The sequence below is a fragment of the Colius striatus genome, chromosome 3, assembly GCF_028858725.1.
Source record: "Colius striatus isolate bColStr4 chromosome 3, bColStr4.1.hap1, whole genome shotgun sequence".
Taxonomy (NCBI): domain Eukaryota; kingdom Metazoa; phylum Chordata; class Aves; order Coliiformes; family Coliidae; genus Colius; species Colius striatus.
In genome coordinates, this window is record NC_084761.1 from 75,560,971 (window position 1) to 75,585,874 (window position 24,904).

General features: G+C 36.0%; 1 protein-coding gene across 2 annotated transcripts; it reads left to right on the forward strand.

Annotated features, from left to right (window-relative positions):
* RELL1 (RELT like 1) lies at positions 1 to 23,459 on the forward strand. 2 transcript variants are annotated; one of them, XM_061993770.1, is made up of 7 exons: positions 1 to 168; positions 10,470 to 10,712; positions 12,437 to 12,508; positions 13,752 to 13,809; positions 16,319 to 16,558; positions 17,181 to 17,368; positions 20,956 to 23,459. In XM_061993770.1, exons 1-6 carry the CDS (start codon positions 81 to 83, stop codon positions 17,359 to 17,361), a joined length of 882 nt encoding a protein of 293 aa, XP_061849754.1. In that variant the 5' UTR covers positions 1 to 80; the 3' UTR covers positions 17,362 to 17,368; positions 20,956 to 23,459. The 2 variants fall into 2 exon arrangements, with proteins under 2 accessions (XP_061849754.1, XP_061849755.1); XM_061993771.1 differs by lacking the exon at positions 1 to 168 and adding an exon at positions 193 to 681.
* The last annotated feature ends 1,445 nt before the right edge of the window (positions 23,460 to 24,904 follow it).

The window sequence follows — 24,904 nt, forward strand, 5'->3', positions numbered from 1 at the left end:
GGGCTCTGCCGCCTAGTGGGCTGGACCGGGCCGGGCGGCGGCCGCGCGGCTGCCGAAGCGAAGGCAGCGCCAGCGCGGGTATGGCTCCGACGGCGACGAGTGGGATTCCGCCGGCTGGTCCCTCGCTGGGCCCGACAATTGCCTGGCTCGGCAACCGCTCCGCTCTTGGTGGGTCGCTGCGGCCTCGGTCGTTGGTTTCGGGGGGGAACTTGTCGGAGAGGAAGCTTCAAGCCGGGACATCCTCCCTTCCCGTCGGCGGCCCCTGAGCCTCTCTGCGGGTTCCCGCCGCCGGCTGTGTCCTCAGCGGGGAGTGCGAGTTGCAGGGCTCCGTTGGCCTCTCCTACCGTTCAAGTGCCTTGGCAGACCCCGCTGCTTCTCCTCTGGGAGTCCTCCCCTCCGCCGCCGCGGGACCGAAGTGGGTGACTCAGAGACGCTTGAGTCCCCGCGCGGCTGCCCCGCTTCTTCTCCACCCTGGCCCACGGGCATCCTGCGGGGAGCGAAGGGGAAGGACACGCTCGCACCGGCCGAAGTTTCCCCCGCCTGACGGTGGAGCGCGGGCGGGGGCACTCGGGGCGGGAGCGGGGGCTGGCAGAAACCGTGCTGTCCGCGTTCCCCGTGACAGTGGTTTCAGACGTAAAACGCTTCATAAAGTGGCAACCCCGGCCTCGAACTGTTAGTCAGGTATGGCTATGAGTCGTGGTAAAGAAGAAAAAAACCCGATGAGTGTTGCGAACTGGAGCCTGGCAACTCCTCCGTAGTAGATTTCACTTCAAGCTGGAATCGATGGCTCACAAAGTAGAAATGCTCCAGAGAGTAGTTTCTACTTTACTGTCTGTTTTGAGGTTAAGCTTGTCTTAGCGTTTAGCTTTTGAGATTCAGTTGATTGTAACCCTTATGATCTCTGAAGAGGAAGTTAGTTTAAAATGACATTTTCTTTGTTTATATCTAACCCCAAATATTATGGTACCGATAGTCTCAAAGTTAAACTGGTTTTGCTGCCTGTGTTGTCTGAAGTGCTTTTTTGTGTATTGTCTATCCTTCTTAAACGTCAGTGTTTAGACTGTTGTGCGATTTTTCACCTGGTGTAAATTTCAACTTGATCAGCTCTGTTACTTTTGGGTAGTATCTAACTGATAGGAGTGTGCTGGCTTGTTTGTAAACTTGTGCTTGGTGGGAATGGTTAGCATGAGCATGCTTATTAAACATAAAATGAGGCATAAAATGTTTCTAGACATTCTGTGCTTACTTTTGTACATCTGTAAGTATTACTTGGTGTAATACTTACAGCTTGGCGGAAAGGATTATAGAAAACTTTGTTTTCTGAAAGTAACAGGTTGCTCTTGGAATGGAGGACTTGTCATCCACTCCATCCCGCTCTTGGTGAGAGCGGAAACAAGTACCACTAGGCACAACTGGCGACAGTAAAACAGTGCTAAAGGTACTAGCAATATCACACTTCTTTTTTGTGCGTTTTAGATTTTTTTACTAGCTCATCGATTTCACTGAAAGAGGTTAAGCGTTTTGAATGTCTAGCTTGTGTTGCCTGGTAATTGATGCTCTCCAAGGCCCTAATTCTTACTTACTTCAGGTTTTGTATACAGAGGTAAGAGGAGCAGAGGAATTGTGTGTTTTTCTTCTCCATCATTATAAGCTTTTTCTCACCCTTCCTCCAGTTATAATATTTTTTTAACAGGTAAAAAATAGATTTTCCTTTTGACTGTTCTTGTAACACTTTACTGCATCTTTCTGCATGGTGAGATTACTATCCAGTTTACTTACTACTGATATCTTGAAGAGTGTAAACAGAAGTTGTAGTAAACCAAAGGATGTGTATACAAAGGCTTGTACTGTTTATGAATGTTTCTATACAGCATTGCTTTATCAAGCTTGAAGGCACTTACACTAGGGGGGCTGTTAATATGCCATGTACATTTGTAAGATTTAACAGCTATAACAGTAATTTACTGTATCTAAATGAGTAGTACTGTGCTTCTGAGAACTAAAGCTGGCAAGTTAAGCAGGAAATGCGAAAGCTGTGAAACAATAGGACTTTTTCTCCTTCTGAGTTTGCCAAATACTTTCTGTCAATTTATCTGCTGTATCTTCACACAGGAAATATACTGTTTTTGGTTAAAACTGATATTTTTGACTCCTCTAAACTAGTGTGAGTGTTAGTTTGCATCAGTGCATTTACATGTTGTTTTTGGTAGTGTTTTGATTTAATGCTGGTTGTGCTTATAAATTTACCTGTGGTTTGGAATACTTTTAGCTATATGATGTGTCTGTGAAGAATTTTGGTTCTTTTTTAACAGCCAGACTGCTGAAGTGTGCTTTATTAAATGCATGTGGTAACTGCATGTTTTATTAGAAAATTGAAATTTGTGGGAAAATTTGCTGACCCAAATGCAATGGATAAGTTCTGTGTATTTTTGCAGTAGAAGCTATATGCTATGCAAGTAGTGACCAAAGCAATGATACTATAAAAACTGTGATTTTGACACAGGCAAACAGAAACGTGATATTTTTGTCTGTATTTCTGCAGCATTATCAACTGCATAGTGTCACACACAAGGAATGGACTCAATCTTAGTTATTGCCCTTCATACTGCATTTTTTCCCCTTTCTCAACAGGACATAATTGCTCTAAGTATTCTTCTCTTAATTATTTTTCCTGTGGAATTGTTAATAATCTTAGATGCCTTGGTGATGTGGTGTTTTTTTTTTTTTTTTGGGGCTGACTAGGTGACTGACAAGATGATATATTAGGTATAGTCTTCCTTTTTTATTCCTACAGGCTCTGAGTTTGTAGAAATTGTAATATAAAATTGTTGAGGGTTTATGCACATTATACAGTAATGCTTTTAGCTATAGCTTGTTGCTGTTAATAGGACATATCCTTACATAGGAGATATCTCTTGTCTGAATCTCCACCCCACCCTCAGGCTTACAGGGAAGCCTGCCTAAAAGATTTTTGCAGGTAAGGTACTGAAAGTATTGCTGGGACATGTATTTCAGAAATAAACAGAGGTTGGGAAAGGATTCATCACAGTGGAGACTTCTCTCTCAGAATTCAGAGTAGAAAGCTCTCTTTCCAGATGTACTGCAAAATTTGTCTCCAGTCACAATTTTTCTTTGGCTTCAGTGAGCCAAAGACTTGGTCTTTAATTTAAGGACTTCTAGTAGGCTCCAGTTTGAGGGACAGTGAAAGACGTGCAGTTCTAGGGTTCTGAATACCCGGCTGGATAGTCAGGGTGGTGTGAGGTATTATGTTCAGGTAAGTCATCTCTGTGACTTTGTGCATGCATCTTGTCAGTGTTCTCAAAGCAGATGCAGTTAGAATGAGCTTGAAGGAAGCATGGTTGATCCTTCTGATCACTTGGAGATACTGCTTTTCAGAAAACCAAGAAAGGTTTTGAGGTCTGTTCTTCACAGTAAAACTTAAACAACCTTGCTTAATTAACCTCTAAGGCAATTGGCAGTACCATTACTAGTTGTCACTGTGTTCTTTCATCATGTGGCTTCCTTTCTCTCATCAGACTTCCTGCTTATTTCACTTCTGGCTGTAGGTTCTGATTACTACAAGGAAGCGAGAAGTTAAGTGGAATTCACAAACTTGTTGAAGGTTCCTCTTTGATGATAGATGTTTTTCCTTTGTTAGTTGGTTTATGCATATTCCCTGAAGTACAATTTCCTAAAACAATAGATGAAGCAAATGGTGGTCAATAGATTTTCTTCACTTAAGAAGATTTTTCCTCTAGAAAATAAACTTCTTTTAACCCATTAGTTGCTGCCTTTTCTAGTTTGCGTGGCTTCTGCTGTAGCTACTACCTTTAGTAAGGCAGGGAAACCCAAACATTTCCTGAGTATCTTTATGTATACCTCTTTTGGACAGTGACTTATGATTGAAATTGCTTGTTATTTCATCTGCTTAGTTAATGCAAAAGCAGTTTGACTGCAGGGGCCAGAATAGGTAAGAACTATTTAAATCAGTTATCTCTTAAGACGTATATGTGATTTGGAGTCGCAAAAAGCTGTTCTGTCTTAATTTACTGTTGTTAAGATAACTAAAAACCTATACTAAATCAGTATGTAATTACCATCAGAATTCTACACAAATTCACTACTAAGCATTTGAATTGAAAATCTGAAAAGTTAAATTAGACTGTGAGATATTTAGTATGTATTTAGGAAATCTAATAAACAAGTTAATTTTTGTACCTAAATTTAATGGTGTATAACATGAAAATATTTTTTTATAACTAGAAGTTAAAAAGAATGTTTCAAGTCAAAGTGTGCATCCATCCACCTTACATGTTAGGCCTGGAGGTAGGAAATGTCATTATAGTTCAATACAGTTGAAAGTTTACTTCCTATCATAGAGACAGGGGAGGATGAAGCACTAGATATGATCTTCATGTACCTTTTCCTTGTAGAGCGAACTGAGGTCACAGCTGCCTGACCATTCTTTTTTCTGGCGTTGCCAGTTTAAGCAGTATGCCCTTTAAACAGTGTGTAGGTTTCTGGGTAGGAAGGGAACAAAAACAAACCCCCAAAAGAGTGAAAAAAACACCCAAGCAAACTATATTCTGTCTACACTATTTTGAACCTGAAGCGATTGCTCTTTTTCCACCAATAGGTACATTAATGGTAAGGAGAGGGAGAAATGCGTAAGCTGATGCTACAGCTGAGACATGTTTTCCAGCTGTGTTTAGCTGAGATGTTAAGCAGATCTTATGCCACAGCTGAAAATTTGTCTTGCACTTAAATAGCTTGCACATTGATCATATTTAATTTTATTAAATTATTTTAATTCTTTATTAGTAACCATGAAAGCCAACAATGGTTTGTTTCAGAATGAAAGCTACATGTCATATTTGTGCCTGAAAGCAGGAAATAAAATCATGCAACTCCTTGAACTTTATGGAGAAGATAGTGAATATGTATGTACTTATTTTTAGCAGGTAGATTCCTAGAAAAAAATGTTAACAAGGTTCTCATGTAATGGTCAAAATCCAGAGTGATCAAATAGGATTCTTTATCATGGAGCCGAGAGAAGATTATATCCTTGTTTATGAGCTGCTTTCTGTAAATTAAACAACACAAAAATAACTGTCATGTGCTTGAAGCAGCTAGATGTAGATTATACTTAAGTCTAGTACAGGAGAATTATAATATAATGTGTTCTTAAATTTTTTTGTCTTATATTGCTTATATAAACACTGTTGCTTGTACAAGCAACTGAACAGTTTTGATCCTTTTTGGAAAAGGATTTCTTTTGAAGAATCTGAGTTCTCTGAGCAATATTAAATATTTCTAGAGATTTCTTGTGTTCTTTAAGAAAAGTTTGAGAATTGTCTATTTAGATTAATAGTAAAGGCAAAGCTTTAGGATAACTGGGGCTTGTATTGGGGAGATTCTAGTGATCCTGCCAAGTATGTAATCTTTCCAAGTACATGGCAGCTAAAACTAAGGAGAGAGTGATTCTGTAACTCGACACAAGCAGAATCTGATATTGTGGTAGTAGATATTAAAGAAAGAATTGTTCTGATTTGCAGTTAGAAAGAAAATAGGTGTGCAGGACAAGCCATTACTTTTGCAGGGTTTTTATCCTTGCTTGACAGGTAGTTGTCTAGGTACAGTTAATCCTGCTTTTTGTCAGTGAGATGACCTTTCTAAGGTGCATCTATCTCTCTTTTCTGTAAGTTTATAAAACCTTAAGGCAAAAGAAAGTTTGTTATAGAGCAATATCTTTACATGATCTCATCCAGATTAATTCTTAACACATCCTTCCATTCATTGTAGTCTTGGAATATTTTTGTAGTCAAACATTGTTTTACTTACTAACATGGAAGGAATACAGTGTTTAACTAGAATGTTAATATATGTGTTGAGGCCATGTAAAAATTGCAATCTAATGAAGGATGAAATACCTTTTTTTGTTAAGGTGCTTTTTTCCCCCTCCCCCGTTCTTTTTCATAAAGGTAGTATTTTCTTTTAGCCACTGCTGAGATGGAAGAACACTGTCTTTGCGTCAGAATAGTAATGATTCCAGCATGGGGCCAGCAAGATGACTGGGGGACTGGAGCATCTTCCTTGCGAGGAAAGGCTATGGGACCTGGGACTGTTTAGTCTAGATGAGACTGTGGGGGGTCTCATTAATATTTACAAATATCTAAGTGGTGGATGTAGGCAGATTGGGTCATCACTTTTTTTTCTGTTGTATCTTGTGAACAGGACAAGGGGTAATGGAAAGAATCTGGAACACAAGAAGTTCCATTTAAACATAAAGAAAAACTATTTGACTGGGAGAGTAAGGGAGCACTGGCACAGGCTGCCCAGGGAGGGTGTGAAGTCTTCTCTGGAGATTTTCAAAAGCTGCCTGGATATATTCCTGTGTGACCTAATCTAGATGGATCTGCTTTAGCCTGGGAGTTGGACTAGATGATCTCTAAAGGTCCCTTCCAACTCTTCACCATTCTATGATTAGAACCAGTGCAAAATACTTATCTGAGATTGACTGTCCTTGTATTTCACTACTTAGGTACAGATTAAGTTAGGGCAGACAATATTCCGTACCTAACATATATTCATTTTTAAGCAAACAAGAATTAGTACTGTTAATGCAATCTGTGATCTACAGTTTAAGCATCACTTCAGTCATGTTGAGCATTGCTCCTAAATATTTTTATTTAGATCACATCAGCAAGTAATTTTGATGTGTGGAGTGGTATACAGTGACTGATATATAAAAATGCCATGACAGCCAAACAGTAAAGCAAATTTCTATATGAATTGGCTTGAGTTGAGGAAGATTTCTATGGCCTGAACTTCTGACTAAAAAACATTGTGAAGCAACATTATACACCATGAGTAGACTATCAACAATCTGTTAATAAGCATAATATACTTCTGAGGAATGAGAACATGGGATGAGTGATTTAGCGATGACTTGGGATGTAAAATATATTGGTCATTAGCTAAGTAAGCCCTGATTTCACATATTCTTAACTGCTGATGTTTTTGAGGGCAGGCTTCTTGCTGTGTAGTATTTGCTAATGAAGGCTAAGTACTTTATTCTGCTTAAAAGTTTACACCATGCCAAGTATACTATCCAGCTAATAAATTTCTTCTGGGATGTTTTTAGTTTGCTTTTGTTTTTTCTGGTTTGTTTATACTCTCTAAACATAAATGTTGTTAAGCAGTTTATGGATTTGGTATAAATTATGAATTCATATAGAAATATAATTTAATTTTTTACTAATAATGGGAAAAATACCCTCAAAGATATGTGTATGTTGTTGAGTTTTAATGGGAGAATTCATTTTTTAGGTGTCTAAGGACAACTGAAGGAAATTCATGTTGGCTTATCTACACAGGCTGGTATTGTGGAGTTTTTTAATGGATTTTTAAATGCAAAATAAAATTCTTGCCTCATTTAAAAGCTTTTAAAATCTCAGTCCAATTGATGGGATTAATCTATTCCATAGAGTATGAAATTGATAAATGATTTTTTTTTTAACATCCTTCTGTCAGGAAAAAAGTTCCAGTGTAGGCACAGTTCTGACATGTTTTTTTTATTGTGTAGATTGCTTGTATCCTTTGATAATGTCTAGATTGTCATCACTTTTTGACTGCAGATTAGCTTGTATCCTGCAAAGTTTTCTCATTGTTTTTTCAGGTGTCAGTCTACAAGCAGAAGTACTAAAATTAATCATAAAACTGATTCTGTAGGTAGAAAAAGAAACAGAAATCAAAGGAACTTAAGTCATGGTTCTTAATATATATCACTTGTAAATGCTTTAATAGTAAGTAGACTGGCGATCTCAACCTGAGTAGTTTCTGATGGTTTGCTTTTTTTGGAGGTTGGGAATGGTATTTTGTGATTTCTTGACAATTATCTGTCCTTCTGAAAGTGCAGTGTAGCTCTGCTGGGGTTACTTGTGAACTTAAGATGGACTCAGGTTTCTGGTTTTTTGGGTTTTTTTTTTTTTTTTTGTTCTTGTTTGCTATGGACATTTTATTTGGGATCAGTTTTCCCATGTTCTGTGGATAATTGTTCTCTTCTATTGGCTGTATGCATCTTTGTGAATAAGCTTTTTTTTTTTTAATTACATGTATGTTTTCAGTGGATGTGTCAAACTGATGGTTTCAAGTTGATTATTTTTTATAAAAGTAGAGTATGATCCTTTATTTACATGTAATTAATCCTCCTGTCCTTATCTTTGGAGCATACTCTGAGACTATGGGTCTCTGTTACTACAATTACGTCAGGAAAGCTTGATCTAAATGTATTCTTGCACGTGGTTGCTTGCTCTCTCATTTCAGCTTACTCAGCTTCTTGATAGAGCAGCCTCCATGGGCTGCAGGGGCACAGCTGCCTCACCATGGTCTGCACAGGTCACAGAGTAGTCTTTCTTCCAGGGCCTAAGCAACTCATCCCCCTCCTTCTCCACTGACCTTGGTGTCTGCAGAGATGTTTTCACATTCTCACTCCCTGTTGCTGCTGCAGTTCTGTAACTGTGTAGCAACTTTTTATCCTTTGCAAACACATTATTCATGGAGGCATTACTTCAGTCACCAATTGACCAGGCCTGGGTCATCTGTGGGGTCCATCTTAGAATTGACTGTCTCTAGCCCTGTCAGCTATAGGGGATGCATCTAGCAGATATTTGTTTAAAGAAGCCACCTGTGTAGTTCCCCTTGCTACCAAAAACCTGGCCCAGGTAAAACCACTACAGGTACTTAACACATCTTTTTTTTTTCCATTGAGTGTTTTGCCAATTCTTATTTCAACTAGTGTTTTTGCACTTTGAGCAAGTCTTGTGTATTACTACTAAACTGACAATTCAAAACTGTCCTGAAAAATTCAGAATTACTTGAAAAATAAAAGGCTTAGTGTTTTGATATAAAGAAAACAAAGGTAAACACCTAACTGCAGCTTTAAAAATATTTTCTTAGCTCTCTGTCACCTTACAGGTATTTTTAAAAAATAACTTAGTTATACAGACAATGCAGTAGAGGTGTTTGTGTAATAATGATCTTTTGGCAATTTTCTGGAGGCTTCCATATTTTAAAGTTCTTTTTTAAAGAGAGAGATTTGATTGTTTTAGACATTCCTGTTGTGAAAGTGTCACTGCCATGTAAATTGTTCTCATGAGTTTTTACTCCTTCAACCAGCTTGACTAATGGAATGATTGTGAATTACCATGTCCATTTTGATACAAGTAGATGGAAAATATCTTGAAATAGTGTTTATTTTTTTTATTCTTTCCTACTTAAAAAAAATATTTTCAGCTGAATAAATGTCTTCAGCTGAGCAGAAGAATAGAGGGTAGAAATGCAGGAATAGTTTGCATGTTGGAAGAATAATATTGAAGTGTTTAGTATATAGATTGGGAAGTGTTTATAAAGTCTAGAGGATCAGAGGAATTTTGAGAATTTGAACATGTATTTTCAGATTAAGTTGAACAGTTGAACTTTCATACTTCTATATTTCCTATATGAGGAGGTACTGAGATGTAAATTTATTGGTGTATATTGGCCATGTAAGTGGGGAAATACTGGAACAGGTTGCCCAGAAATGTTGTGGAGTGTTCATCCTTCAGATGAAGTGTACCTGAGCAACCTGATATAATCAGAGCTATCTTTAGCAACCTTTGGACTGATGAACTTCAGAGGTCTTTTCTATTGTAAATATTCTATGCCTCTGGTAGTTCAAAGCCACAGTCTGTAACATGAAATAGACATCTATTAAATTCAGAACTCAATCAAAACAAAAGTGCTTTTATGTAGCTATAGACATATGCCTATGCTGCAACTTAAATTCTTTGCAAACAAAAAGAAAAGTTTCTTTCTCATCCTGTTTGGAGATTAAAGGCAAAATGGCTTCCAAGTCTTGGGAAGAATGAGCCCACCTTATGCGGATGAGTAAAGGATTCTTTCATTTGTGCTGTGAAATCCCACTGTTAAGAAAAATGCAAGGCTATTTTTTCCACATTTGATACTCTTTCTTTGTAAAGGTTAATACTAAATGCTTTACTTACCCTCGTAGTGGGGAACGATCCATGTGGTAGCAATTTTGCATAAACTTAGAACTGGAAGAATGGTATGGCATTTTCCTCACTGATGGGAACACGGAGCAATGGTAGCAATGTTCTTCTGGGAAATATGTGAGTCCTTGTTGATTACAAACCTGTCAGATTAGAATATTGTTCATTCTTCACTACTATAGTGAAGATATGTCATATGGGGTTTTTGTATGTCAGATGTATGGTAATCATTTTATGAAGAGGGAATATTTACTGTTACAGACATGAGTTCTGAAACAGTAGAGTATGTGTTGTTCGTTCAGGTCCTCACAGAAAGTACATTGCTTTGACATCACAGGGATTGGTTATGTTTGTAACTTTCTAAATCCTTGGAAGTGATTTACATTGTATAGTAATAACTGTGTTTATTTGTTTACATAGGTAATGGAGAGATTCTCCAGATTGTGTCAAGCTATGTCTTACAGACAACTATGACAACTAAAACTGATGGCAATGATGGCAAGGCTGAACACCTAGAATATATTGCCTTTGCACTGGTTCCTGTTTTCTTCATCATGGGTCTCTTGGGGATCCTCATCTGTCATATCCTTAAGAAAAAAGGATATCGTTGTACAACAGAGGCTGAAGAAGTAGAAGATGAAAAAATATCTGATGAAAAAATAGGTAACAAGTCGAACAATTTCCTATTTCTGTATGCTGGAACTACGATGGAATAATTTATTGTGAGATGCTTGTAATTTCTCTGTCTACATTTGACATCAAAGTAATATTAAGAAAAATATTTTTATTACCACTATACCTGTTGGGTTTTGATCTTTGGCAGTCAAAACTAGGAGTGTTCTAACTTCCCATCCAAGTCCTCTAACATCCATTAAGAGCTTACTGAGAGATCAAAGTATCCATTATATTTGTTTGTAACTGTACACTGCAATCAGAGTCACCAGATCACTTTTCTGCATTTCACATGCTGTTAGGAATGAAGTATTGTTATACATAATTCTATCTGAAGAGCAACAAACAGCTGCCATTTAAAGCCTAAAATCTAAGGTTTATGTTTAGCAATTGTATTTTCTTTCTGTTGTGCTGTCAGTCTCATCTCCCTGCTCATAAAACTGAGCCTTTGGACTGACTATCTACATTATGATTTATGTAATGTGTGCTGCTTACAATTTTTTCTTGAAGTTATCTTTGTTTTTATTCTGTTGCTCATTTGTGCCCTTGTTTTGTTGTTCCTTATTCCAATATACTCTTGAAAAAAACCCAAACCCACAAACAAGTAAATATTGTTGTCACTTGGGAAGGGCTGTAGTAACGCAGTATAGCACTTGGCTAAGTAAACACAAGGGCAAAGTCACTTGTGAATTCTAATTTAAGTGGAAATTACAGTAGCTCTGTGGTAAAGATAGAGCCATGTGGTGCAGTAATGATGTATTAGTATGTTCTTGAGCAGTTACTGCCTGGGGCATGTATGCAGTGAGTGGGATTATGTAGTCTGTTAGTTCACCTGAGTGGTAACAGCAAGATGAGGGGTTATGAAAGGGGAACAATTTCTAGGTCTTGGTTTAGAGAAGCGGCTATGTCTAAGTTAAATTGCAAAGTTGCAGGTATTAGGATCAAGGTGAAGCATGAGAACTGAGTTGGTAACCTTTAATTTGCCTCTATCAAACTTGACTCAATATTATGATCTATTTTTTTTTCTTTGGAATCCTGTAATTATTAGAGAAGGACAGAGCTGTAATGCTTCATTTTTCTGTTTCTCTCCTTGACCCTTATCTGTTTTCTGAGGTCACTCTGGGGAAGCTTCCAGTATTGTTAATAAGTTCAATAAATGCCAGAAGTCTAAAGTATGGTCATGAGATACAGTCTTGTCCCTTCCTCCTGTAGTCATGTCAGAATTTATTGAAAAAATCAAATGTTATGTTCTCAGAGATGTGGTGAAAAGCTTAAATTGCATCCCTGATATACTAGAAGCTAATAATACCTATTGTAAAGCAATGAGTATCGAGTTTAATGATTTTGTGTGCTTGTTTTTCCTCCCTATTGTTTGGATTAGAAACATTGCTCTCGCGTTCTCCTTCCTGCTAGCTAGAGAAGGAATTTTAAGTATAATTGCGAAAATACTGAGTTTAAGTTTTAGATGAGTATGTTGAGACGATGCATAGATTCCACAGCCTTGTGTTGTATTTTTTCATGAATAAGGACTGAAAGGTCTTTTCTAAGGCTTCCCTCAATTGATAATAGATCTTGTCATGTTTTTAATGTAACTTCTTCTAGTACGTGTTTTATTTTGTTTTGGCATAGATTTTTGTTTTTCTTTTGATGTAAAATAGCTCAGTTCTTGATTTGGAAGTCTAAGATATTGACAATGTATTTATTTCATTGCACAGAAATGAATGAAACTATACATGAGAATAGCGACACTGTGGGACAAATTGTTAACTACATTATGAAAAATGAAGGTATGATGTTGCAATATTGAAATCCTGAACTTCTATAATGGTATTCTAAAAGAAATATTTTTTCAGATCTTCTCAAGTATGATATGTCAATGTGTTTTTATGTAATAACCATTTTATACATGCTTAACTCTTAGAGATTTGCCTTCAGAAGGCAGTAACTTCAAACAAGATAGGAGAGGTTTTTTGCTTACCTGAAAATTATTTTGTATAATAAGTTTGACTCATACATTTCTTGCCATTTTAACTGTTTGGATGTCTGGGGTTTTTTTTTCCCATTCTTTGGTTTGTGAAGTGAAACCTCAAAGTTGTTTTCTTAGTGTTTAAAGTATATGAGATTTGTTTTTACTAGATTAAACCTTTTGTCTTGAAATGATTCTTCAAGCTGTTGTCTGAGTAAAGGTTTGTGCATAACAGACAATAGGGTAGACTAGTATCACTGTTGAATTTTGGACAAAGGATAAAGAGGAGGACAGGACAGAAGGAGGAAATCATGTTTAAGCAGCCCATGAAATGCTTGATTAGTTTGCAACCTATTTACCCAGTAGAAGAAACACTTGGGAGATATTTTTATAGTATGTGAACCTTTAGCTTTTTAGTTTTACATTTACATAAATCAAAGTCCTCCTAAGCGTTAAACTGGCTTTGAGTTATTTCTGAATGAAGACCAATCCTCTGGAAAAATTGTGTTTTGGGGTTTGTTTGTGGTGTTTTTTGGCGGGGTTGTTTTTGTTTGGTTTTGTGGTTTTGTGTGTTTTTTTTTTCTTAACTGTTAGGACTTTGAGCTTGTGTATTTTATCTTGAGGTTGGGATTAGGTACCCTATGTATTTTTTAGAATATGTGAACAACTGGTAGTTCTTGGCTGATAAAGAAATTTTGTAGGGCTGACTTTTAACTATCATTTTTAATCTGAAGTTGCTTGATATATGCGAGGTGCTGATACTCTGTGGTCAAATGGATGTTTGAAATTGGCAGGGATATTGTTTGGGAGTGTTGTGCCAATGGCTTGTCTTGGGACAGAGCTTTCAGTGCTATATGAACTTTCATTTTAATAGATTATGAAAATACCATTGCATTATATGAACCTTTTTTCATAATTTTTTCATGCCTTTTTGGAGATACGCAATGCAGTCATCTTTCTTTTAGATGAAATTTCTTTGAGAACCTTCAATTTCTCTGTTTGTTTTTTTTTTTCTAAAGTTAGAGCTGAACACTTTTGAAGAGTTCTATTTATTCTCATTGCAGCAAATGCTGATGTGTTAAAGGCCATGGTAGCAGATAGCAGTGTCTTTGAACCTGAAAGGTAATTACCCATTTTCTTAATGCATGTTCCCTGATGCAACTAAAAAACATACCCTATCAAAGGATTTTATTTGCTGAGCACTTTTAAGGCTACATCTTTTCCTTGAGTTACCAGATAAGAGGATAAAACTTTGGTTTCCTTGTGGTGTGTCTGAATCACTAAATTTTAATGTATACTGTCGGTTAGTAACTGTCTCTTCTGGTTATGTGTTCTAGGTGTCTGATACAGATTTATTGTTTTTTGAGCTGAAGATGTACAAGGCTGCAAATACTTCTGTACGTTAGGGTGTAGTTATTTACAAGTTGTCTTAGTCCAAAGCTACTCTCACTTGAAAAAGCAGAAGCAGCACTTGTTTCATTTGTGTGGATACTAACTTAAAATAGACATATTTTTCTGTGGCTCCTTCTGGTTTACTTTTTTCTTTATAATGGTGGTAATATACATTGTCTGACATACCTCTTTTTTCACTGCACACCTATTATGTAGAGAAAGTAGTTCAGCCTGAGTTGCAGATGCATCATTTATGTAAAAGTTCTTACATGTGTGCTACTCAAAAATACTCTTCACATGTAACCATGTGTTTATATTCAAGGCTAATGATGGTTCCAGTGTACTATGACAATAATAAAAGTTGGAGTGTGTAGTTTTAGGAAAACATAGTTGAGTATGGAACTGTTTTATCACATATTTTAGTGGCGAGAGGCTTGGTTATTGATGGGGAAAAAATGAACTTAATTCTCAAGTATAGGAAGTATTTTTAAACTTTTGTGGTGCAGCAGAAACATTTGTTTGAACTTAAATTCAATATTTTTTGTGTGAGCGTATGTGGTGTTTGGGAGTTCTAGACTAATGCTTCCGTGGTGGTGAATTAAAACATAAAAAGGGAAACACTCAGTGACTGACTGATGATATTTCTGATATGCTCCTGAAGCTTTAGTAACTCCAGTGCAAATTCACTCTATTTCTTTCTTTGGTGCGCTATGAAATGCTTCCTAACAATAGGATTAGTAATGGCTAAGTAGAATCTGCACTTCCACCACTTAAAGCCATTAGTTCCTGTCTTTGCTTTAGATGCTGAACAGATTTTATTTCCCTTAATAGCATACTCTTACTTACTTGAAGACCATTAAATATCTCCTATCAATATTTTTTGCTTTGAAAATAAGCATATAAGTAACTCTAGTCTTTTATGGCATATTTTACTTCATTAATTTGTTCTTTCTGTTCTCCTTTGGAGCCTCTTCAGTTTGTTAGTATTTTTCTTGAAATAACATTTCTAAAACTGGATGGAACAATCAGCTGAGGCATGATTAATACTGAATAGTGTAACTTTAGGTTCACAGGTTATACTCCTGATATTTCCACTGTGAAATTTGTCCTTTTTAAGCAACAACATCTTAATGATTCATATCCATCTTGTGATCTTAACTTTCTTTTTCAGAAAAGGGTGATCATCTGGCTTGTTGCTAATTCATCTAGGCTTGCAAGATTTTCTGCTAAAGCACTGAAATTTGTATTGTCTTCAATACATCCTATGTTTTTGACTAAGAGTTATATATATGTGAATGTGTCTTTAACACACATGCTCTTCTCTGATCATCCTAATTTCTCATCCTCTACAGTTACGGGTGATACAGTTTGTGTGCTTTAGCTATTCTATTCCATTACCCAAGTAACTATTTAAAATACTGAATGTAATCACCATCAGAATAACTACATTTAATGTGTCTTTACAGATCCATTGTAAGGTACTTTCTGGTGGTTGTTTATTTCAAACAAGGTGTGCTACATTCTGCTATGGTAATTCCGCCTTTAGTGCACTGAGGTCTAGCTTGCTTTAGGAGAACGTGTTGCAAGACAGTGTCAAAATTGACGCTGAAGTAAAAGAAAGTACATCTTTTACTTTCTATCTGTGTTATCTATCTATCTAGCTTTTCTGTTTTAGAAGAAAATTAGATTGATTTGATTAGATATTCTTTAAAAAAGCCTTTTGGTGTTTGTACTGTTTTTTTCTTTCTAGATACTTAGCCCCCTGTTTTTCTGATGCATAAGCTGAATGATCTGTTAATTCATTTTCATGGTAGACAATTTTGCTTCTTTGCAATATTTGTGGGACTGTGCTGTTCTTCTGTGAGTTCTTAAAGCTACTGTAGCAATTCTGAAATATTTTCTGTAGTTCTCCAGATGTGACTATAATCAGCTAATTAGATGTCTTCCATCAGTATAAGTTCATGTAACCTATTCTCTTCTAGTTTAGCCTGATATACAAAAGGAAAGGATTTTTTTTTTTATAGTTCATCTAACCACATGACTGCAGCTGAATTCATTTATGGAAATTATTTTAACTGCAAAAATGTATTGGAGGGAATCCTAAACCACACATCCTCATGAATAAGCAGTCCTTGGAAAAAGTAGCTGTTATCTAGAAGTAACTAAAGACTATATTTTATCCTTTTCTTTTTTTTCTTTTGAAGTAAACATTGAATTTCCTTTATACTTTTTCCTACAGCCCTTTATGTCCTGCCTCTCCTGGGAGTCCAACGAGTCCAGGATCTCCTTTGTCACCTGGTGTTGTTCCATTTAAACACAGCTGCAAAGGCCATCACTTCCATACCGTTGGAGGAGTAGTAGAAAAGGATGTTTGTACTCGTTGTAGCCACAAACGATGGCACCTTATAAAGCCAGCTCACAAATCTAAAGAGCATAGAAGAAGTCGTCTTGGAGAAGTTACAGTCCTTTCTGTGGGAAGGTAAGTCTTGGGTCATTTTATTCTATACTTTTCCTAGGGACACTACTTTGGCTTATATTGGATCAGGTATACATGGATTCTACTATAGCATCATTGACTGTTTTTTGTAACTCTATTGCTATTAGACTGAAGTTTTTCCTGGTAGAAGTAAATGTACTTTTCATTTTATTTTTTTTAGAACTATGTAAACAGATGGGGATTTGCTATGGGTATAAATCCAAAGCTATTGCTCTGTTTATACTTGCTAAAAGGAAGTAAGGATTACACACTAATAAATCCTTCTCTTTCTGAGTTGATATTTCTCAAAGTAAGTGTAAACTATAGAAGTACCTTCATTTTATTTAATTGTATTGAATTCCTATCTCATGTCATTGTCTCAGAAAATTACTGTTCTAAGAAGTAGTATTATATCTGTGGATTCTTCTTTAGAACATGATTCTCTGACAAAATATGGTTCAACAGTAACGAGCATTAAAAGTACCTGTAGGTAACAGGAAGAAAGATTCCTCTGAAGTGAAGCTCTTGATGTCTAGTTCATGGGACCTGTCCATACATAGGGCACTGAGGACAATCTAGCTATCTCAGGGGAGAGACAACTGACTCTTTCTCTTGCTTACCTCAGATTTAGAGTCACAAAAGTGGAGCACAAATCAAATTCCAAAGATCGGAAAAGCTTAATGTCTGTGGCTGGTGTGGAGAGCATCAATGGGGAGATGCCTGCCACACCTGCAAAAGGGGAAGCGAGTGAAGGACCTGCTGTGCCTTTGAAACAGGAGATGCAAGAGAGAAGAAGCTCGGAGTAAACTGCAGGTATCAAACATTGGGAACTCACTGCGATGTTGTTAGATAACTGAAAGTAATCAGGAAAGAGAAATTAAGTTGGAAATGTATCAGTTCTGCATGAAAACTCATCTTACAATTTCAAAAATTTCTGCAGGAGTCTGATAAAATTTTATTTGACCACTTAGTTAATTTAGCCTTTATCAATTTATCATTATCCACCAAATTCTTATCTAATTGTTTATTTAGACTTAGTAGTTAGAGTAGATGTTGAAATAAAACCTGCTAGGTAGAAGTGGCATCACTGGCCCAGGAAATGAAACATCTATATATTCATTTTTGGAAATAAATTATGATTCAGTGATAATGTGCTTATTACCCAAAAGAAACAAATGCTGCTGAAAACTGCACCACTGGAATAACAACAGTGCTTCTTTATGTTTGCAGCCCTGTACAGTGTGCTTTTATAAGGTGACTGCTTAAAAGATACTTCTCTAATAGATCAGTGGAGCTTTGGCTAAAAAGAACAGAGACACATGAAAGTGCTCATATTGCAGGGGTTTATGGTAGGTTACTAAGCCAGAAGGTTGGGGTTTTCTTTTGAGTCCAACTTCAGTGAATTGTTTGAGATGCTTCATTAAGCATGTCAAAAACATGTTCAACATGGTTTTGGAATGCAGCTGAACTACTTTTTTTTTTAAGTTAAGAATGTCAGGGAAAATAAACCTCTATAAGTTAATATGGTTTGCCTCTAACGGATGACACACTGATGCAAATCTAAAGGGGAAAGATGATTTTATATAAATGTCTTTGGAAATACAGAGCTTGACCCTTGGGAAAGAAAGGTGATGCCAAAGTAAAGGCACCAGGTTTGAAGAAAGTGAACGAAGTGCACAGTGCCAAACTCTGTATCCTGAGAGAGAGGATAATGTAATGTTGTGTCAGCTCAGTCCAGATTCCAACTCTCAGTAATGTGAAATATGAGAGAAACACACAAGTGGAAATTGGATATGCTTAAAAATGTAACGAGACTCAAAACCTCTCAAATGTCTTGAGGTTAAATTTTGAAAGATCGAAGGTGCAAAATGTGGCCTTTGTGTCTATTGTTTATTCATGAAGAAAACATTCACTAATTGTATCAATGTAAAAAGGAAGATGAAATAGAGAGCTGGTGTGCAATGGGATACTTGCAGTCTTTACTGTCAACACATGTATGACTGTGAACCAAGCAGAGTGTATTTGTCTGGAAACACTGTGCCTCGTCATGAAATTGTACACACTTTTTTTGGAACCATTACTGTAGAGGAAGAAAGACTTGGAGGTGTGGTATGCTTCCAAATGGTTAAAAGGCTATGGAGGGTAATGAAGTCTGTAATGAATGTTCTGTTTGCTCAGTGAGTGAGAATGTAAATAGTAAGGTAATCAAGGAGGTGGAGCTCAAGTTTCAAGAATTAACAAGTTGGAATAAGCTGTCATATCTTTATTGCTGGACATTTGTAAGACCAGACTGGACAACAAATGCTTGTCAAAGTCACTATAAATAAGGCCACCTGCTTTGAAGGTAGATGTTAGACTAAAAGCATGATTGTTGTTTTTTATTTTGCTTTTTGTTCTGTGGCAAATTTTGGCAAATCTTTCTAGTGGCTGCTGTCTCGTTGCTCTGTAATCTGTGAAGGATCTACAGATGTTGATGAAAGACAAACTTTACTCCAATTTTCTCATTCAGAATTATGTCCCAGTGTTCAGGGTTTTTTTGGTGGTGTGTTTCTTGTTCCTTTCTTTGCTTTTTAGAAATCAATCTTAGCTAAATGCAATAGGAGAGAACCTCTTCCTCATTTGCTACACTGCCATTTTCTTGCTCAGCTAATTGTTTTGTTACTCTTGTGACTACTTATTTTCCATTTCTGTATCTTAAATGGTAGCATGATCAGACTGTAATAAGATTTTTGCTTAAAGACAATGTAGATATCTTCTCTTTAAACATCAGAAATAGAGAGGAAAAACACACATCAAAATAACATTAATTCCAGTGGACCCTAATTTTAAAAAAGAAAAATCTTTTTACACCAGTCTAAAACTGTTTTGTAGTCCAGTTTGCTCTCTAATTTGTTCTTTCTTCTCCTAAATAAGTTATTCCCTGTAATTACCTAAAAGTTGTTTTCTAAATTTAAACCATTTAAATCCTACTTTAATCTAAAAATAAGCTATTCTCTAGAGAGATAGCTATAAAAAAAGTAGATGTCCATCTAGGGAAGCTTTTTATTGTGGAACCTCCCTTAGGACTGAAGTATTGCATTTTCTGAAACAGATCTACTAATAGCAGAGAAATATCTCCAGGGAATATTTTGTAAAGGTCTCTCCAGTTCAACAGAACTATTTTGTAAGTCATCTGGGAAACTAGCCAGGTCTGTTTGATGTGCACCACAAAAAAATAAACAGATCTTCCTTGCTTGCAAGAATTGGATACTATTCCCTAGCATGATTCTAGATCAGGTTTTGTCCACTGCCATGAAAAGCTGTTCACAGGTAAACAGGTAATAGTTAGACCTTTACTTAAGTTACTTATTTCAGACTTGTAATAAATTATTTTAGCTTAATTTACTAAAACGGAACTGATAAGCAGCATTTTAGACTTCTGTGCCTTCAGCCAATAAATCTATGATAAAAAGCATATAGTTTTGAAATATTTGTCTGAGACCTTCAGATGCAGAGTAGGAAGGCAGTCACAAATGTGTACTTAATTGCTGCCAGAAAAAGTTCGTTCCAGCATTTGGAGGCAGCAGATTTATGTTTTGTGACCTCATTTTAACTGTTACTGACAGTAACTGTTTAACTGTTACTGACAGTTCACGAATGAGCTGGAATTCCTGAGTTAGGCAGAACGTGAATGACATAATGTTGCTGATTGTTCACCACTACTCTGAAGTTCAGGTTTTTGGTTTGTTTTTGGGTTTTTTTTTCTCCCTCTCAAACTGTCACGTTCTTAGTTTGGCTTTTTTTTTGATGTGGCCTCTACAGTGACAATTTCAGCTATCCTAGTTTCCTGGCTACATCATTTGAAGTTGTAGCATGTCTTCTCCGTGTCTCCAAGGTCCATGTTCTCCACAGGCTCCATTTTATCAGTTAAGTTCTTTTAAAATACGCCCAGGGACACAAGAAAAAGTAGTAGATAAACAGTAAAAATATTGAGCTGAGCTTTAGTGCATCCATTGTAAGCCCCTCGGTAAAAAAAAAAGCTGAAGGTATTGGTGTGCTGAAGCCATGCAATGTTTCCCATTTCCAGTATCCATTTTCAGGGTTGCGCGTGCTTTGCACTGATATGGTTTGTCAGTTTGGTCATCCTTTCCATGAGTACCAACTGAACTTTTAGTTCTTTTCCGTCAGGATTTCACATGTTAAACTTGCAACCCTTCATGCAATTATCTCTGCCTGTGGCAAGGGGATTGGAACTAAATGACCTTTAAGGTTCCTTCCAACCCAAACCATTCTAAGATTTTATCATTATGATTTCTTTTTTCCATTTCAGAACTTCTGCTAACTTTTTTATTGATGTGTTCATCCTAAAACTAATTTTGCTATTTAGGTTTATTTTTAGAAATGTTTTATTTTTCTTGCAGGTGGAACTTTTAGAAGAAACTTGTCTGATAGCACTTTGGAGAAAACTGAAAACTCCCAAGAGATGCATACTATTTAAGGAAGTGTATTTATGGCACTGTAGCATTTTACAAGTTCTGTGATGGCATTTGTGCAAGGTTAAACACTTCATGGTTTTTCACCAGTAAAATTATTAAGATGTAGACACTCAAATGCTGTTGAGCTGTATGGACTTCTACCAAATGTTGGGCTTCATCTTGGAAAGAAATAATACATGCAAGTTTTTGAATGGGAAAGGTAAAAAAGCCTTATCAAGTAATATTTTTTTTTTCCTATGTAAGCATTTTTAATGAGCTCAATATTACAAGTAATATGATTACTTTGTAGATAAACTGTTTTTATTCTTCTGGCCCATCTGGATTTTGCTCTTCTGTTCGTCCCCTCCAAAATTGATAAGTATTTGCTGAAGATAAAAGCCAGCCTTTGGAAAGTGAAAATACTCTTTTAATCTAACTGCTAGTAGCCAAGCAAAACATACAAGGACATAATTATGTCAGCCAAAATCTGTATCTGTGCCTTTAGTACATAAGCCCTTGGACTCTGTGAAGGGCATTTTGCAATACAGAGTGGTTCAGCTATATACAGATGTTAAATTGTCTTCCCCTTACCTTACCTTTCCCCCATACTACTTAACAAAGGCTAAAGAGCATCTTTTTCTACGCAGTTGGGGGAGCTCTTGGGAAGGTGTCTTCCTCAAGGCCTCTTGTTCTCCTGTTTTCTTGTAACTACTCACTTGTAGTTGAAGAATACCTAACAGTTTTGCCTTTCTTTTATTTTTTTGTTTTTACCCACAGGTTCCTTATTAAGCTAAGGGAACATATTTCAACCATTAGATAAGATTATGGAATATTTTGCATTAAAAATTTATGGAGTAGATACTTAAGTACTTCAGAGTGGCTTTATTGGACTGAGGGTAGCTGTTTTCCTTGGCAGCAAAATCTTAAGCCACTGTCACTCCCATAATATTTTAAATGTGACTTACTGCTAAAAATACCAAGTGATGGTTTTGTGATGTTAATTCTTTGTATCTGTTTATGGTCTCTGCTTTGACCTGTTATTTGTTTTTGGGAGGGAAATCTTTGCAATACTCAAGTAAATGTTGCTGTAATAGAAACTGAAAAAATAACATTTGTTCCAAGTGCCTAAGAGTATAAGCTCTAATGTAATGCCTTGTAGTGGAGATTGCACTGTATTCTGAGAACTATGAAAGTAACTTAATCTGATTTATGAACTCAGTGAAAACAAGTGTTTGTTTTGGAATTGATTTCTTCTACATTGATACTTCAAGTGCTTTAAACTGTGTTTCTACTTCATATCTGAGAATCTGATTTCTTCATCGTTTGTTGCAGTGTTAACAATCAATTTGTACAAAGAAATTAATCTTCTTGCTTAGGTATTAGAGACTCCCACGTCTTGTTGGGGAAACATCAAATTTATTTCGCTGTTGCTAAAAGTATATTCTGCTGATGATCTTCCTTCTACTTATATCAAGACTGGATATATATACTTTTCACTGATGCTGTATTTGCCAAAAAAACCCCCAAATACGAAAGCTTTAAAAAGAAGAAATGATTTATTGTTCCTTTTAAAATTGATATTTTCAGAGGTAATTGTCTATCCTCAAGAACCCGAAGTAACTGTTTGGACAGAAGTGCAAAGTCAGTGTTTAGCATCTCTGCTCCCATTAATTTAAACCTGGCTTTTGAAATCTCTTTAAGTATGACATAAAAACCAAGCTCACCTTACAGGTATACATTTAGCATACACTATTTTTTTTTTTTTCTCCTTCAAGTTTCACTTGATCATTTATATGGAGACTTAATGTTTTTAAAGGAGTTTAATTAGTATTAGTGGTAGTAGTTAGCTTTTCTTTTCCAAGAAATTGAGAACTATGAGTGTAAAATACTACTTGAAAAAGGGACTATTGGGCAAAACCAAGCACTTAAATAATTTTCAGAAAGGAGACACAGTTACAGACTGTTGCAAAAGCCTTTTTTTTTTTTAAATTAAAAAAAAGGGTGTTTATATTGATAATACTGTGTTTTGATACATGGTGGGTTAGTACTGCAAGCAAACTTGCCAAAATCGTGGAATGAAGTTTAAACAGAAATAGGTATTTTTTTACTTAATTTAAAAGTACTTTCTATTTTGATTCTAATGGAAATATGTAAAATAAAAGAAATTAAAATGTATTGGTTATGTAAAACATTGTTTGCCTGTACCAAGTACTTATATAAGGTATTGTAAGACCTCATGTGCAACAATTGAACTTGTGCATTACTACTTCAGTAAGAGGATGTAGAAACTGCCTGTTTCATTGCATTTAACACTACACTCCGCTGTTTTGTAATGGTATGGATATCGCCATATTAATCAGCCTTTATTAAATTTGCCTGTGTTTTTAACAAATTGTTTTTTATCCAACTTTTGTACTATTAAGCAGTAAATAAAACATACCTATTCTTCAGCTTGCTTATGACTTCCTTCAGCCTGCATCCGTTGTGTGAAATTTAACCTTTGCACAGTCTTAATGTGTAATGCAATCTATTTCCTTTTTAACCTTTTGTGTATGAGGGTAGTGAGACTGTTAGGTTTTTGTGTGATGTACTTTAGAGCAGTTTTATTTTCTTGAGAAAGGACGATTGCAAATTTTACTTCATTTTACATCAGAAAGGAGAAAATTGATGCTTTAATCCAAGCTGCAATCTAATTCAAGACCATTTACCTTTGAAGTATCAAGGTGTTTAACTTTTTATTGTATTTGACATTGAGATTTAAAAAAAAAAATGCAGCACTTTATTCTCATTGTTTTTGTAAGATACAGAATGAAAAATTACAAATGACAGGAAGATCTTTCCAGTTGTTTCCTCTCAGCCTGTATCCTTCTGTGGTACTACAATGCTTAATTGGTTGCAGTATGTTCTCATAGATAACTGCAATCTGTAAATGGCATTAAAAATTAGTTTTGCTATATGGGTAGTGTGAAAGATGCTCAAAGGATGTTGTTTTGGCTAGCTGAGATACAATTATCAGTATACCATCTTGTTTGCTAGTTTTTGCTCTTCATTTCAGTGTTCCTAGCTGAATCATACAAGATCTGTTTTGAAGTCTGTATATGAATTTTCAGGTTTAAAAAAAAAATATCCCTCAGGCACTAATTTTTAAAGAGAATTGAGACACTGCAGATAGTGAAGCTTCTGGAAACTGAACACACGTTCTAATTCGTTTTCAGGGGTTTTTTTTGTCCCTTTTTTCCTTCTACATTACAAAACAACCTGAGAGTAATGTATCATACTACTACTTGTTCGCTTAGTGTTTCCCCCCTGCTCTCTTTTCATTGACTTTTTAATGCTTTTAGTAACAATTTCAGATTTATATTGAAATTAAAATGAAATGCAAATGTAACTAATCAATAAACTTTGATGCCAGAAGGGATAAGGATAGAAGATTGTAATTGTGTAATACATAGTTTTTATTGAATATGTGCCTATATGGAAATAAAAGGACATTGCTGTATTAAAGTTTGAGAAACTCTGTTATAACTGGACTGATGTAGAGAAATTTGCAAAAATGTGGAGAATTATTTCCAGGTGGAAACTTTGTCACGAATAATACTTATTTTTCTCCAATGCAGACATTTTAGTTTTTAGTAGAGTATTATGCCAAAATTCAGGATCCCATCTCATGCTGCTTGTAGCAGTACAGATAACTGAACTACTTTTACCAGTAATAAAATCTAATTTTACTTGTAAAGAGCACAGATCACACACTTGATACATTTTTCAAACATGGTAAGAATTAAAGCATTACACTTACTTCTGAATCTTTATAAACAATCTCCATTGAAAATCATGCCATAGTGTACTTGGTAGTTCATTGCCATTTTCTTTCTAAACTGTCTCATTTTTCACA

Excerpts from the sequence above, each read along its gene's own strand:
- RELL1 (XM_061993770.1), top strand. The coding sequence starts at position 81 with ATGGCTCCGACGGCGACGAGTGGGATTCCGCCGGCTGGTCCCTCGCTG. Across the intron at positions 169-10,469 it reads CGGCAACCGCTCCGCTCTTG|GTAATGGAGAGATTCTCCAG; the intron begins GTGGGTCGCTGC and ends TTGTTTACATAG. Across the intron at positions 16,559-17,180 it reads ACAGTCCTTTCTGTGGGAAG|ATTTAGAGTCACAAAAGTGG; the intron begins GTAAGTCTTGGG and ends TGCTTACCTCAG.